The sequence below is a fragment of the Schistocerca serialis genome, chromosome 9 (genome assembly GCF_023864345.2).
Source record: "Schistocerca serialis cubense isolate TAMUIC-IGC-003099 chromosome 9, iqSchSeri2.2, whole genome shotgun sequence".
Classification (NCBI taxonomy): domain Eukaryota; kingdom Metazoa; phylum Arthropoda; class Insecta; order Orthoptera; family Acrididae; genus Schistocerca; species Schistocerca serialis.
Genome location: NC_064646.1, coordinates 387097403 through 387112033, shown reverse-complemented (window position 1 = coordinate 387112033; position 14631 = coordinate 387097403). Strand labels below are relative to the sequence as shown.

The 14631-nt window shown below is 41.1% G+C and overlaps 1 protein-coding gene across 1 annotated transcript in view; it reads right to left on the bottom strand.

The window, feature by feature from the left end:
- Positions 1 to 11712, bottom strand: part of LOC126418454 (clathrin heavy chain) — a 149340-nt gene extending 137628 nt beyond the window's left edge. The window contains exon 1 of the mRNA XM_050085220.1: positions 11512 to 11712. Within this exon, the coding sequence (XP_049941177.1) occupies positions 11512 to 11553 (42 nt within the window). The 5' untranslated portion in view covers positions 11554 to 11712. The remainder of the gene's footprint in view (positions 1 to 11511) is intronic.
- Between the last annotated feature and the right edge of the window lie 2919 nt (positions 11713 to 14631).

The window sequence follows — 14631 nt, the reverse complement described above, 5'->3', positions numbered from 1 at the left end:
TGATAAGATTATCACCCCATATTATGTTTTAGACAAAAACTTCCTAACATATTTTGCTTCTCCTTGGATAACAAGTGAAACTATATTGGTCTTGCGAATCTGTGTACGTAGCAAATTATTCAGTAGGTGGAAGTCGCCTTCAAAGAAGGATAAACTCTTCACACGTCTATATCCGTTCCATCCACTGTCAGACTGGCTGACTCCATTTCCGCCTTCTGGCAATGCTCTTCTCGTCCGCTACCACCGTATGCGGGACGAGCGTCTATTGCGAACGGTGCCACTGCGTTCTTTCGACTCTGCGATAGTGGAAGAAAGAAAAAGTAATCACCAAATTAGAGAAACCAAGTCTGTCAGCTCGATACCAACCGATACTCTAGCGTTTAGAAAAACAGAAAGGCTGCTGACTGCTTCAAGGCGACGTCTATAGTGAATATTAGGAAGGTAAGCCGGTTCAAGAAACTTAGTTTTACAAGTTGCGTACATGTGATTCTTATTCAAACCGTTTGTATCTTTGTTAATTTATATTCTAGCATCTTGATCGTGCGTCCTTTACATGTGGGCGGAGAAAGGTTGCACTTCTCGATCCCTTATCGGTTCTTATCTAGACAGTCGCTGATACGAAGCAGTGCTCTGCCATTCCATTTCCTTGTGCAGGAGTCGGCTGCCTTGTTCCTCTGGTTTAAGAAAGACTCCTTGGACGGCGCAGAGAGGAGACGGTAGGCAAGCTGCCTCGCGCACGCGTGTCTGGGCGGGTAGGCGAGGCATCACGTGGCAGGCAGCCCATTACGTGATTCACCGCTTCCCGCGCCCAGCCGAACAGCTAACAGCTAGCTACTAGCCGAGCCTCTAAGCCGCCGCTTACTCTCGGTAAAGGAGGTCACTGTACGTTCTCCCATTTTCCGACATTTCTTTTTACGCTTCGATATACGGGGTGTGTCACTACATACCAGCAGGGCCGGTTTAAGGTACAGGCGACACAAGCGCCGCTTGGGCGACAGAGCGCTAGCGCCGCCCACAATGCGAAATTTGAGCAGAGTGTCGAAATCAGAAGCGAAAACTATTTCCACGCTCATTAGATTTATTTTGGAAGACGTTCCGAAGAGACCAAGAAACTGAACGTAATGTACAACGGAGGATGAGAGGGAAATTGGGAGGGGGGATATGGGGGGGGGGGGGGGGGGGGGAGGGAGGGAACGTAGTGCAAAAATATACTGATGTGACGGAAATCCTGGGATAGTTCCTAATATCGCGTCTAACCTTTTGCCCGACGTAGTTCAGCAACTCTACGTAGAATGGACTGAAGTGAGAAGTCCCCTGCAGGAACCACCTGTACAGCCTGCCGTAATTGCTGAAGTGCTGCCGGTGCAGGATGCTGTGCACTAACTGAGCCTCCATGTCCCATGACTAACGACCTGGGTGCCTAAAACACTCTCCTGGATGTTCTTTAAACCAATCTAACAGCTTTGGTCCAGTGACATGACACCGTTATTTGGCAACATGAAGTCCACTCAAGGCTGCAAATTGTCTCCAAGTAGCCTAACAACCATTCCCAGTCAATGAGCTGTTCAGGTGGACCAGAGGACCCAGTGCATTCCACGTTAAGCGCTATCTTCCACATCATATAGCCGCCATCTTGCACAATGCCTTGTTGACAACCCGAGTCAATGGCTTCGTGGGGTCTGCGCCACACTAACCCTTCTGTGAACTACCAACTGAAACCGGGACCAATCTGACCACGCCAGTCGTCTATGGTCTAACCGACATGGCCACGAGCCCAAGACAAGCGTTGCAGGCGATGTTCTGTTAGCAAAGGCAATCGCGTCGGTCGACTGCTGAGACAGTCTACACCAAATTTCGCGGCACTGCCCTAACGGGTACGTTCGTCGTACGTCCCACATTGATTTCTGCGGATATTGCACGCATTTTTGCTTGTCTATTAGCAATGACACTACGCAAAAGCCGCTACTCTCTGTCGTTACGTGAGAAGTGTGCCACTGCGTTGTCGTAAGTGAGCGGTAATGCCTGAAATTTGATATTCTGTGTACACACTTGACAGTGTGGACCTCAGAATGTTTAATTTCCTAACGATTTCCTAAATGGACTGCCCCATGCGTCAAGCTCCAACTATCCTGCAGCATTCAGTCTTAAGTTCAGTCATGCGGACGAGTACAAGTGAGCTCCGCCAATGCACTGCTGTTTTATACATTATGTACGCGATGCTACCGCCCCTGCGTATGTGCATATCACTACTCCATGACTTGTCACATCAGCGTACCTGACTCGTGAAAAAAATTTTCTCGAACCTGCCCCATGTACCAGTGAACGAAGCAGTCTCTCAGCAAATTGGTATCAATTTAGTATGCGCTGTGCAGCCCGAAAGTAGGTCTGAAGATCTTAGTGCTTCACTAAGATGACCCTACTGGAGGTGGTATGCCGTCGCCTTCCTCCGACATCTGAGCTGACTTACACGGTCATTTATAGGGAAACCAATTAAACGTTTACTCCTCACCAGGGTGCAACGTCACTTTAACAAACATTGCCGTAGGTGGACGAAGTGATAGGTGAAAATCTTAGGTCTGAACGGAGATTGAACCCTAGGCCTTCCGTTCTGTAGTCTAACACTATCACACCATCTGCTTGACAAATCTAAAAGATATCAGGGACTGGATTTGGCAGCCATTTCAGGAAGTTCTGATACATGGTTTTTGCGGAGATGGGAAACAGCAATATCGATCGGTGTTATGTTTCCCCTCCCAAAAGCAGACTGTCTAAGGAAAAGCGAAATTGGATGCTTCTTACGGTTGTCCTTCGCCGTCAAAGAGAACTTATTTCTCGAACGAATGTAAACGTGATCCATTACTCTGTTCTGATAAGAATCGTCCACCAGAATTGATTACCGAAAGAATCACGACATGACGGACTGTTGGCCGAAATTGCAAAGTAGTGCATGGCAACAGCACTTCATATTTTACGCAAGTTGGAGACAAAAACCTATCAGCAAGATGGATACCACAATTACCGACAGTGGAAAAACACGAGGGTGGCGTATTTGAAGCAATTCAAGCAAGAGCCGAAGGACTTGCGTCAAGTTGCCACGGCCGAGACAGTATCACCACATTCCTGAAGCGAAGCGCGACAATCTGATCAATTAATTTCTTCAAGTGAATCAGCTTAACAGGTCGGTAACAGCCTTTTTTTGTATGTGAAGATTGTCGTACGTAGTTTTTGGAGAAACGAAAACCGATCACCGGGCAGTACTACAGAGCCGGTACCGCTTTGACAAAACCTTACGTCAATTTCCGCGATTTTCACCTCTGTTATATGACAGGCTATACATCTGTAGATAACACCGCGAAACTACACAAAATAAGTTATGCACTTATACCACACCTCAATCTTCCGAATTGACACCTACGCTTTTTGTTAAATATATAGGTGGCTCTCAAGTAAAAATATTAGTCTTTAGCGAGACAGTGGCGCCTTTCAGACATTTTTCTTGGCGGTTATAAAATGGCAGGGACGTTGGGGGTAGAAAACCCTAGAAGGGGACGATGTTGAAAATTTTGTTTTTCGAAAAAGGGCGCCCTTCATTCCTACACTGGTAGTTATGATAGGGGTTTTGTCTCACTATAAGCCAACAGACAAGTTATCAAAAGCTAGGTGTGTCGAATGGTCGACATTGCGTACAATCAATCATTTCAATCTCAACCGTACCGCGTAAAACATGTAAAACTTTACTGCAAAACGATTAAACTTTCAGTTTCGCACGTTAACGCTAAAAGCTTCGTTGATGCAGTTCACTGATTTTTTCATTTCCGCACAACTACGCGATTATTTCCTTTAACTGCAGATTTCAGTAACAACTGATTTAATTTGCTCTCAAGTACTGTAACTCATTACATTTATGAGGATTGTTTTTCCTCTAACTCGTTGCACAACTTTATTCCTAATTCCGCTACGTTAGTCACTAATAGCCTCATGTAACACCACATTTCAAATGCTTCTAATCATTTCACTTCTTTCTCCCCTATTGTCCACTTTTCACATTCAAACAAAGCTGTACCGCAAAAAGCTTATACAATCTTTTCTGGCACGAAGAATCATATTTTCAAATATTAGCGGAATCTTTTCAAACCTCGCCTTCTGAAATTCTTTTTTCATGACTTGCGTTTATCCTCCGTGGGAACTTCCGATGTAGAAAAATTCATCCATCATCGTACCCCAAATTCAACATTTAACCGACCAGTATGTTCATTGGCTGTGCACATTTGCTTTGCTTTATGTGCTTATTGTAGCTGTCAGCTGGGACACTTCATTTCAAGACTCAATTCCCGTCTGTTTTTGACTGTTGTCAAAAACAGACGGGAAGTGAGCAGCGTCACGATTTTCTGTTCATGAAGAAACATCCAACTAGTTTTTCACTTCCCACATCTCTACATTATATAGTTTGTAACTACCAGATGATAAACTCTGGCTTTATCACTGATGTAAAGCGTCCGCTCATTGTTAAGAGCAGAACAAATCATATGGACGAGCATCAGAGACCATAGTTTGGAACCCTATGACCGCATGGTCTCAAAATATGATGATTATGATTATGTATATAGTAACATTTATAGTGTAATTGAACACTGACATGGAAACAAGCATGACATTTTATGCCATTACTTATTATCATTCAACGAGCAAAGAATAATGGGGCTGTACGTGGAAAGCTGATAAAAACACTAGAATTAGCAACAGCTGTAAACAATAAGGCCAAAAGTATGGGAAAGACAGGCTTCATTAACAACACGATATTAAAGTACACAGGGACGTAGTGCTGGAATAAGAGTGGCTGCAAGCCTGGAGAACCAAAACATGCAATTTAAGCACATTTAACTATTCAACCTTCAACACTAACCCCAACTTGGGAAAATACTGATCGAGCAAACTGAAACAACGTTCTTCTGTGCATGGTTGTGGAATGACATCTTTTCCCTACTTTTTAAAAATTGTGTTAACTAGTTAATACACAAACACCAATCACTTTAGTGCTACGGCTTTCATAATACCGGAGGTAAAGCATCAACCAAGTTAAAATAAATCATTCATATCAAAAATTATGATCGTGCGATCTTACCACTAAATTTGGCATTCAAGTCTTTACACAACCTACCATCTTGGTATAAGAAAATGCAAAGTTAGTTTAAATACAGCACCGATTCATTTTTATCCTGGAAGAAATACGATATTTGAAAGAATTACAAGTTAAAACTGATTAGCCCTGATGTAATTACAATGCCCTTTCAATGAAATCTTACAGCCGGCCGAGCGTCGTTCCCTACGCTTCTGATCAATATCAGACCGCCGATAAGCTGGTTGTAGCGTCCTGCACGTTTGCTGATGACGTGTCGCCGCCGCTACCGTAATCTTTTGTCTCTCGACAGCCGCGTGTCTCAGCATGTCAGACATCAGCATTTTCAAGTGATAAACGTAAACTTAAAGCAAATCACGTCTCAGGTGGCTGTGAGGGGGAAAAAGAGCCACTGACTACACCCACGCTCCAATTTTACTGTTGGCTTACGAGTAAGATTGTAGAGCGCAAAAATAGTCACAGGGTCTGTCAGCGTCAAACATGCTGCAGCCAGAAAAACTATCACAACGCGCCTAACAAACAAAAGTTCTTACGAAATGTGATTATCATAAAAATTTTAACAATCAAGTAAGCCCATAGCTATTTTAAGACGGAAACTTTTCCGACGAGATGATGTTGTTGTTGTGGTCTTCAGTCCTGAGACTGGTTTGATATAGCTCTCCATGCTAATCTATCTTGTGCAAGCTGCTTCATCTCCCAGTACCTACTGCAACCTACATCCTTCTGAATCTGGTTAGTGTATTCATCTCTCGGTCTCCCACTACGACTTTTACCCTCCACGCTGCCCTCCAATGCTGACTTTGTGGTCCCTTGATGCCTCAGGACGTGTCCTACAAACCGGTCCCTTCTTCTAGTCAAGTTGTGCCACAAAATTTTCTCCTCCCCAATCCTATTCAATACCTCATTAGTTACGAGATCTACCCACCTAATCTTCAACATTCTTCTGTAGCACCACATTTCGAAAGCTTCTAATCTCTTCTTGTCCTAACTATGTATTGTCCATGTTTCACTTCCATACATGGCTACACTCCATACAAATACTTTCAGAAACGACTTCCTGTCAAATCAATACTCGATGTTAACAAATCTCTTCTTCAGAAACGCTTTCCTTGCCATTGCCAGTCTACATTTTATATCCTCTCTACTTCGACCATCAGTTATCTTGCTCCCCAAATAGCAAAACTCCCTTACTACTTCAAGTGTCTCATTTCCTAATCTAATTCCCTCAGCATCACCTGACTTAATTCGACTACATTCCATTATCCTCGTTTTGCTTTTGTTGATGTTCATCTTATATCCTCCTTTCAAGACACTGTCCATTCCATACAACTGCTCTTCCAAGCCCTTTGCTGTCTGACAGAATTACAATGTCATCGGCGAACCTCAAAGTTTTTATTTCTTCTCCATGAATTTTAATTTTCTTTTGTTTCCTTTACTGCTTGCTCAATATACAGATTGAATAACATCGGGAGAGGCTACAACCCTGTCTCACTCCCTTCCCAACCACTGCTTCCCTTTCATGCCCCTCGATTCTTATAACTGCCATCTGGTTTCTGTACAAATTGTAAATAGCCTTTCGCTCCCTGTGTTTTACCCCTGCCACCTTTAGAATTTGAAAGAGGGTATTCCAGTCAACATTGTCAAAAGCTTTCTCCAAGTCAACGAATGCTAGAAATGTAGGTTTGCCTTTCCTTAATCTTTCTTCTAAGATAAGTCGTAAGGTCATTATTGCCTCACGTGTTCCAACATTTCTACGGAATCCAAACTGATCTTCCCTGAGGTCGGCTTCTACCAGTTTTTCCATTCGAGTGTAAATAATTCGCGTTAGTATTTTGCAACTGTGACTTATTAAACTGATAGTTTGGTAATTTTCAAATCTGTCAACTCCTGCTTTCTTTGGGATTGGAATTATTATATTCTTCTTGAAGTCTGAGGGTATTTCGCCTGTCTCGTACATCTTGCTCACCAGATGGTAGAGTTTTGTGAGGACTGGCTCTCCCAAGGCCGTCAGTAGTTCTAATGGAATGTTGTTTACTCCCGGAGCCTTGTTTCGACTCAGGTCTTTCAGTGCTCTGTCAAACTCTTCACGCAGTATCGTATCTCCCATTTCATCTTCATCTACATCCTCTTCCATTTCCATAATGTTGTCCAGAAGTACATCGCCCTTGTATAGCCCCTCTATATACTCCTTCCACCTTTCTGCTTTCCCCTCTTTGCTTAGAACTGGGTTTCCATCTGAGCTCTTGATATTCATACAAGTGGCTCTCTTTCCTCCAAACGTCTCTAATTTTCCTGTAGGCAGTATTTATCTTACCCCTAGTGAGATAAGCCTCTACATCCTTACATTTGTCCTCTACCCATCACTGCTTAGCCATTTTGCACTCCGACAAGGTAAGGGCCACGAAAGGTCGATGACTGCTGTTTTCAGCTCTCCACTCCCTGCACCTGCCGTTGTGGTAGGCACCTTGAGCGCAGGGCGTTAAGAGTTGACGCAGTAATCCAAGAATAGGATCCACAGCTGATGTTCTGGCAGTTCGCCTACATCGGCGGTACGTCACAATGGGCCAGCAAAATTTCGCGGCCAAGTCTTCATTTCCGGCCACACCAATATCAATGACAACTCTCCGCACAACTTTCTCTGATGCTTTTTCATTGGTTGGCCGAGTAATAAGCTCCAACGACCGCATATCCGAATCACTTCACTTCAAGGTTACTAGTTACCAGACACGTATATTTGGTTTTACACGCTAAGGCATGCAGATAGCGTTACATTAGTTGCTCAGTGTACGGTTTGAAACCATTACTTCATCGACAAAATTGCTCAGGGACTATTCAGTATCTAGGTGGTATCCAACAACACCGCAATACTTTTTTGAGGCTTTCTATGCTTCGACAAGTTATCCATACAAATACGAGCAGTTAGTCCAATCTTGTCTGGAATACATTCTGAGGGATAGAACGAGTTCAGTAGCGACAGAAAGACAAGATCTGCTTTACGCTTCATTCATGAAAATGTGGGAGCGTTTAGTGAGCAGAAGGCCACGAGAGAACCACGTTGCAACGTACATATTAAACCGTTCTTCACGTACACGTGAATCTCCCATTGGCTCCGTTACAGCACCCTAGCGTAGAGAATGGCATGCTTTACTTGCGGACGTACAATCTGTGTGGAAACTAATTACATTGCTGTGTTAACTGACATTTTCCCAGGTGGTCAAACATGCTTATTTCAAACCAGCTAGGAAATTCGAAGACACTTTAATGCAGTCATTTCACCTAATTCACTGTGACGCTTTGCTTTCGGCAAATCCAGGTATCATCGCAGAAGTCCATTCCATTTTACTCCTTAATAAACCTGGAACTGAATTACAGTGAAATTGCTCGTTCTGAATTTTTAAGTGCGGCAACCGCCAAACAACGTGGGTTTCGCCAACAGTTCTTTATTAGACTTGATCGTGTTGAGATACTTCAACAATCTCTCCACTCGAACAGTTCTATGACTAGGTCAGAAACAATTCCGAAGAGAGGAGTGAATGCTTGAGGCTAACGCCACAGACAATATCTCATGGGGGGGAATGAGTTCGTCAAGGTCCGAAATTTTTCGTCTAACACCAGCTGAATTATCAAGGCCTTCATAGGACGTAATAGTTTCAATTTATACCCCATTCTGGCTAATATCGCCCCAGTTTTAATAGTATTTTCTGAAATTTCAAGTATTTTGGAACGATGACTATCTCCCTGAGCAAGCTTAATTTGGATCCATTGTCCAATAAAGCAGTGTTATATTCAATACTGTGTGAACGCTGATCAGTGCATAATTTTTTAAGGCCTTATCTATTTTATATCTAAACTGTTACATCCAGATTTTTTCAGCTGCCTATCTATTTCGCCACAAATATTTTACGTAATGGATTTTACTACGCATTCCCTAGAACACTTCCTGCTAAAGCACGTTATCAGCAACGGCCGGATCAATTCTGCTGACGTTCATACCGGTAACGTTAGGCATAACATTGACACTGATGTTTCGTGGTACAATACACTTCTTGATTATTTTTGTTCTCGATACCAATACAATTTTGCAATGAAACATTAACAAGAAGTTATTTCTAGACGGCAGCAGAACACCTGAAAGACTGAGTTCTACATCCTACGACTACGGCTAAGCTCTGAAAAAACTGGAAAAATTGTCAAAACGCTACGACAAACTAACGTTCACAAAATGTATGTTTCAATACTGTACTTCATTCCACGTTCACAAGCTGAAGCCTGTGCAATTAACATGGAATCATACTGCCAAACTGAAAACGTGTTCAACTGGAGCTTAGGACCTTCAGTTAAAATAACACCAAGTCCATTACAATGCACCAGGTGCTCAAGGACTGTATCATTAGGCTCTCTACGACATAAGCATTTGTCAATGATAAAATTTTCATGTTCTATGGACATGAACTTTATCACAGTTATTTGACTACATGAGAAACAAGGCTCTCATTCTGTCCCTAACAAATGCAGAAAAAAATTGGTACTTCTGAGAGCTATTTGAAAAGCATTTTACACCACATCAAGATATTTGAAAATCTAGGAGTGGTGTAAGAACAGACATTTACACAGAACTGGTATCTTGGATATTCAAATATATTACAGTGGAGAAAAGTTTGTTTTGTCGTATAGGAGATTTATACAGTGGGTAGAAGCATTGCTTGCTGACTCGCAAATGACTTCAGATGGAAGAAGAGCCAGCAGACTTAACTTTTCCAACTATTGAAAGAAGATTCAAATACTGTTCGTGGAACAAACATTAGTACAGAACCGAATAACAAGCACACAAAACGTTAAGAACTTGAAAGAACAGTGCTTTCCAAAAAGAATCTTCAGACAAAGGGGTCAAAGGAAGGAGTGCAGGAACATTACAGATGGTAGGAACCGGTGCAAGGTGCTATTTCTTAAGACCTAAAGTGATCCACCAGGTTTGAGTATTATGAGAACAGTGGAAGAACGAGAAAGGGCTTACGTAAACATTGTTGAGGACAAGGGATAAAAGTGATTTTTATCAAAGTAGACCATGGATTTAAAAACTGCTGCCACCATTGTTTAAATCAGTTCTAAAATATTTGACTAAATATACGTAAGCCACAAGCTACGTCAGCGTTTTTACGCCAATTAAGCTTTTGCCGTGGTAACTGTAACCCCCATTTCAAAACTACTACTACGTATTAAAAATACGAGTGAACTTTTCTTGGAAAGACCGACAATACAAAGCTACTAATATCAAGTGAAGAACTTAAATCATTTGTCCGAGTATGAACGTATTGCAAATTGACATACGGCTGAACACTTCGTCCACTTAGTATGTGATCAATATTGGTGTTCATTTCCGTTTGAGAATCAAAGCAGATGCTTAAGACAGTGGGTTTTTAATCTCCATTTATTCGGAGAAAGCAATCCTCTGTACTGACAATTCCTTGCACGACAGCATACATACTCTGGATAACTGCTGGATTAGTACATGTCATTTCTAAGATCTGGCTTAACACTGCACATGTTTCGGAACATGTTCTGGCAGAAAATATTAAAAGATATACCGTGGGTGTTTCGCGACAACTAATACCTACTTTATACTTCACAAAACTTTGAAAGGGCTGTTACGTTGAGCACGAGCTCATTTGCTCACAGCGATATAACAAGTGGAAGTGGCATACACTTATAAACACGAGAGCTCTGAGAGCTAAGTGGCATGCCTCCTGCACTTGAGACGTCAATTGGCGCTAGATTACTGTATGATACTTAAAAATTCAAAATGAAATCTGCTAAAGGGCAATATACAATAAAGTTAAAGGTTTCTTTCCAAGATTTGGAGCCACCGTTTGGTTTGCGTAACACTCGCTTCATTACGCAATTCGGCATCGAAATGTCACGACTGGGCGCAGTACAGCTTTTATTTCTTCAACACTCTGAACTCGAAGTCGCCTACTGCGAAATTTCAAATCCTCAGAAAGCAATTCGATTTTGATAGTACTAACCCTTCCTTGCGGACATCTTCCATGGTGTATTACTATTCTCATCTCCGACTTTTTGTAACCATTACTTAGTATCAAAGTAAAGGAAAACAGTCTAAAATTTTACTGGAACACCAGGTTAAAAACTCAAGTGTAAGCTATTGCGTGTACAGCACTACTACACTTTATGTCACAACTGCTCTCTTCAATAAAAAGCATCTTTCGCCCAAACCAACAGTCAATTGCAATATATTCCAGCACACAGTTTAATCTAGTAAGGGGTTCTCTTCAGCAATTTAACTTTCGAGCTGCAATTTCTTCACGAATCTGCGGCACCTTGCTACTTGGCGTCTTTTAAATAACGCTATGTCTCACCTGTAGGTGCTCTTGAAACCGTATCGGTAACATCTGCGTCATGGTGGTTACAGCTGCATAGAGTCCACGGCGATATTATTGTGTTAGTAATAATAGCTCCTTTCCGAATGTCCACCTTACAACTAATCGCACTCACGACTGAAACTGCCACTCACTGCCACCCAACATGGCTTCCCACTGCCACACTGGAAATAGTCCTGCAGTGTATCACTGCGCACAATCCAAAGCATTCATCTCGATTCTTAAAAAGTAAGTGATGTCACTGTGCGCTAAATACTGCAGGAATAAATATAACTGTACAAAAGCGTTATCCTGTAAATATAGTTTCTCTATCAAAGCCCATCTGTCTCAGAAATGATTGCGGAAGCACACCCTTCTTAGAAACATGCCACATGAACACCTTGCGCAGCGCGACAGGCATTTATTGATGCGAGGTGTTCGAGTGACATGTGTTAGGGAGTTGGTAGTAAGAATTGCCGGTGGAAGTATGACATTTAGTAGTAAACTAGTAATAGATTATTGTTTCTATGTGATGTGTGGTGCTTCACTTGCGAACTTTAATACTTTTTATGTCTACTTCGAGCAATTAAAATATAGTAATAACTTAAACTTGAATTAATTTTAACAAGCAAGCTGTACACCCAAACCAACAGGCGATACTTGTCAAAATAATATATGGCACGGTAAAGTGAATCTGCTGCGTCTATCATTGCATAACGTACTTGATCATGCGGGTCAAGATTGCGTTAACACGATAGTGCCAGAGTTTTTCGTGCATTTATGTCTTTCTCATCTTGAAAAAGAAGCGTTTAGAGTGAAAAAAGCAATTTTTATTTCTAGTTCTACAATATACGGTACCATTCGTGCAATGCTAAGCTGTTGAGAACAAAACGTACATTCATATGAAAAGGTTACACACGTTTCACTGATATAAATGAATCAAGAATACAAAAAACCATACCAATGAATTATTTGGTGTGATAAGCAGCGAAACATCCAACATAGCCTCAAATTAAATTTCTTGCACTCTGTACAGGCCGTCTTACAGATTATTCCAACACATTTTTTCTGTGTATTTTCCTAATCAGATGCTTTATTCCATCACACTGCAGCTCACCTGCTGTAGTAATGGAGTCAAGGGGTCGTTTAGTCCCTTTCAGGAGTGTCACATACGTCAAACTAAAAAAGGAGCCTAGGGTTCGTTCAGTCCCTTTCAGTGGTGTCAAATTAAGTTTACGATAGAAGATATATTTATTTTTGGGTTAGAGTATCAAGACATTGTATACAGTAACATGCAATAAACAACTGAAAAGAGCCCAGTATATTTTACTGTTATGGATATTTATTGTGTACTGATTTACACTTTGGTCCATTCAATCAACTCCACCCACATTCTTGTTGTAATGTCAGGATGGTCAGGTCTCTTAAACTGTTAAATCTTTTAAATTAGTTACTGGGTTTGCACCTGTTGTATTTGATGCTGTAGAAATAGTGTTGTCATGCCACATACACACAAACCATTTTTGTTTGTTATGGCAAAATGGATAGTACCTCCTTCATCTCAGTTTCCTGCTTCCTTGGAAGTGAACCAATTTTGAGGAACAAAATTTTCTCTCTGTCCCTGTGCCCCCGCCCCCCCTTTCCAACGTTCTCAAAAAAAGTTTGCAAGTAGTAAAAATAGCAGTAAAAAAACTGTTCAAATGCTCTCATTAATAAGGTGTAGAAAAATTTCCACTACCAGACACAATAGATTATTTATTCATTACAAGATCAGTTTCAGCCTTGTCCGACTGGTAGTGGAATATTTTCTACACCCTATAAAGGAACAGTCACATGGGGTTCAACAGCATCCAATATGGATAAAATTCACTCTCATTAGTGCTTAGTGTTTTTTTTATATGCAACACAGGAATGCAGCCTGTCTCATTGCAATACAAATAATGTTGCATCACTTTCGAAACATGATGTTAATGTTGGCTTATTAAGGAACGATTTACAGCTTGTGAACCTGAAAGATAAAAATATGCTAATAATTAATTCGAAATTCATGGTATGATGAGATACTGGCAGTAGGAAAAATGTTCCCAGTAGTGGACTACTTCTCATAAGCATTAACCCAAGACTGAAATAAGCATAACAAGATTACACTTCATTGTTGTCCAAAAAATAAATAGAAGTCCAGTCCTGTCATTAAGTTAAGGAGTGCATTATTCACTAAACGGTTTTTTGTGACTACTATATTTTTTCAGCAGTACTGGTAATTTACTGCAGATGTGATTTATTTCTTAACATTCAAGATGATTTGAGGATCACAGAACCAACATAAATGCTATAATTCCAGGATATTACACACATAAGGGTTGAGGAAGAGTTCCATGATGATGGGATTAAAAGCAACAGCCTTGCCATTCTACAGGAACAAAGCATAGCTTATTTATTGAATGATATTTACATGTGAAAAAAAATTCAACTTTTTGATTAATGCAGAGGAGGAAGGGTTCGGGATTCTATAGCTATAATAGTCTGATGTAAAACTTTGATGGGGGGGGGGGGGGGGTTTCAGAAGCTGCCTATCACCCAAATGAAGTCAAAATCATTCATTCATTCATTCAGAATCACTAAATTATCACCTTACTAGTGGTACCTCCAGTCATTACCTGAAAGTAACTGCCACTTAGGTGCAAACAATTTACAACTGAAACATCAAATAATACTTCAACTGGCTAAAATTTTAATTTACAAATGCTGTCATTGCCACAAATGTTTTAGGTAATGACAGATGTCACACACATCCCACAAATGATTGGAATCTTAATTTACTGCAAAACCAATGGGGTTTAGTTTAACAGTAGCAAAATCTGATGTTGATGTCTATTCATATCAAGTTAATGTACATTGGGTCAAGTCGGAGCAAGAATGAGAGTCGAATAACATTTGATAAAGTAACAGCAAAGGATGTAGAAAAAACTTAAGTCTAAAAAATAAAAATTCTTTGGGATGGGATGAAAAACCATCAAAGCAGCTTCAGGTATAATTGCACACCCACTGTCTGAAATAATCAATCGTGAAGGAGGCGACTTTTCAGGAAATGAAACCATTATTGCAGTTTCCTTCTGGGTA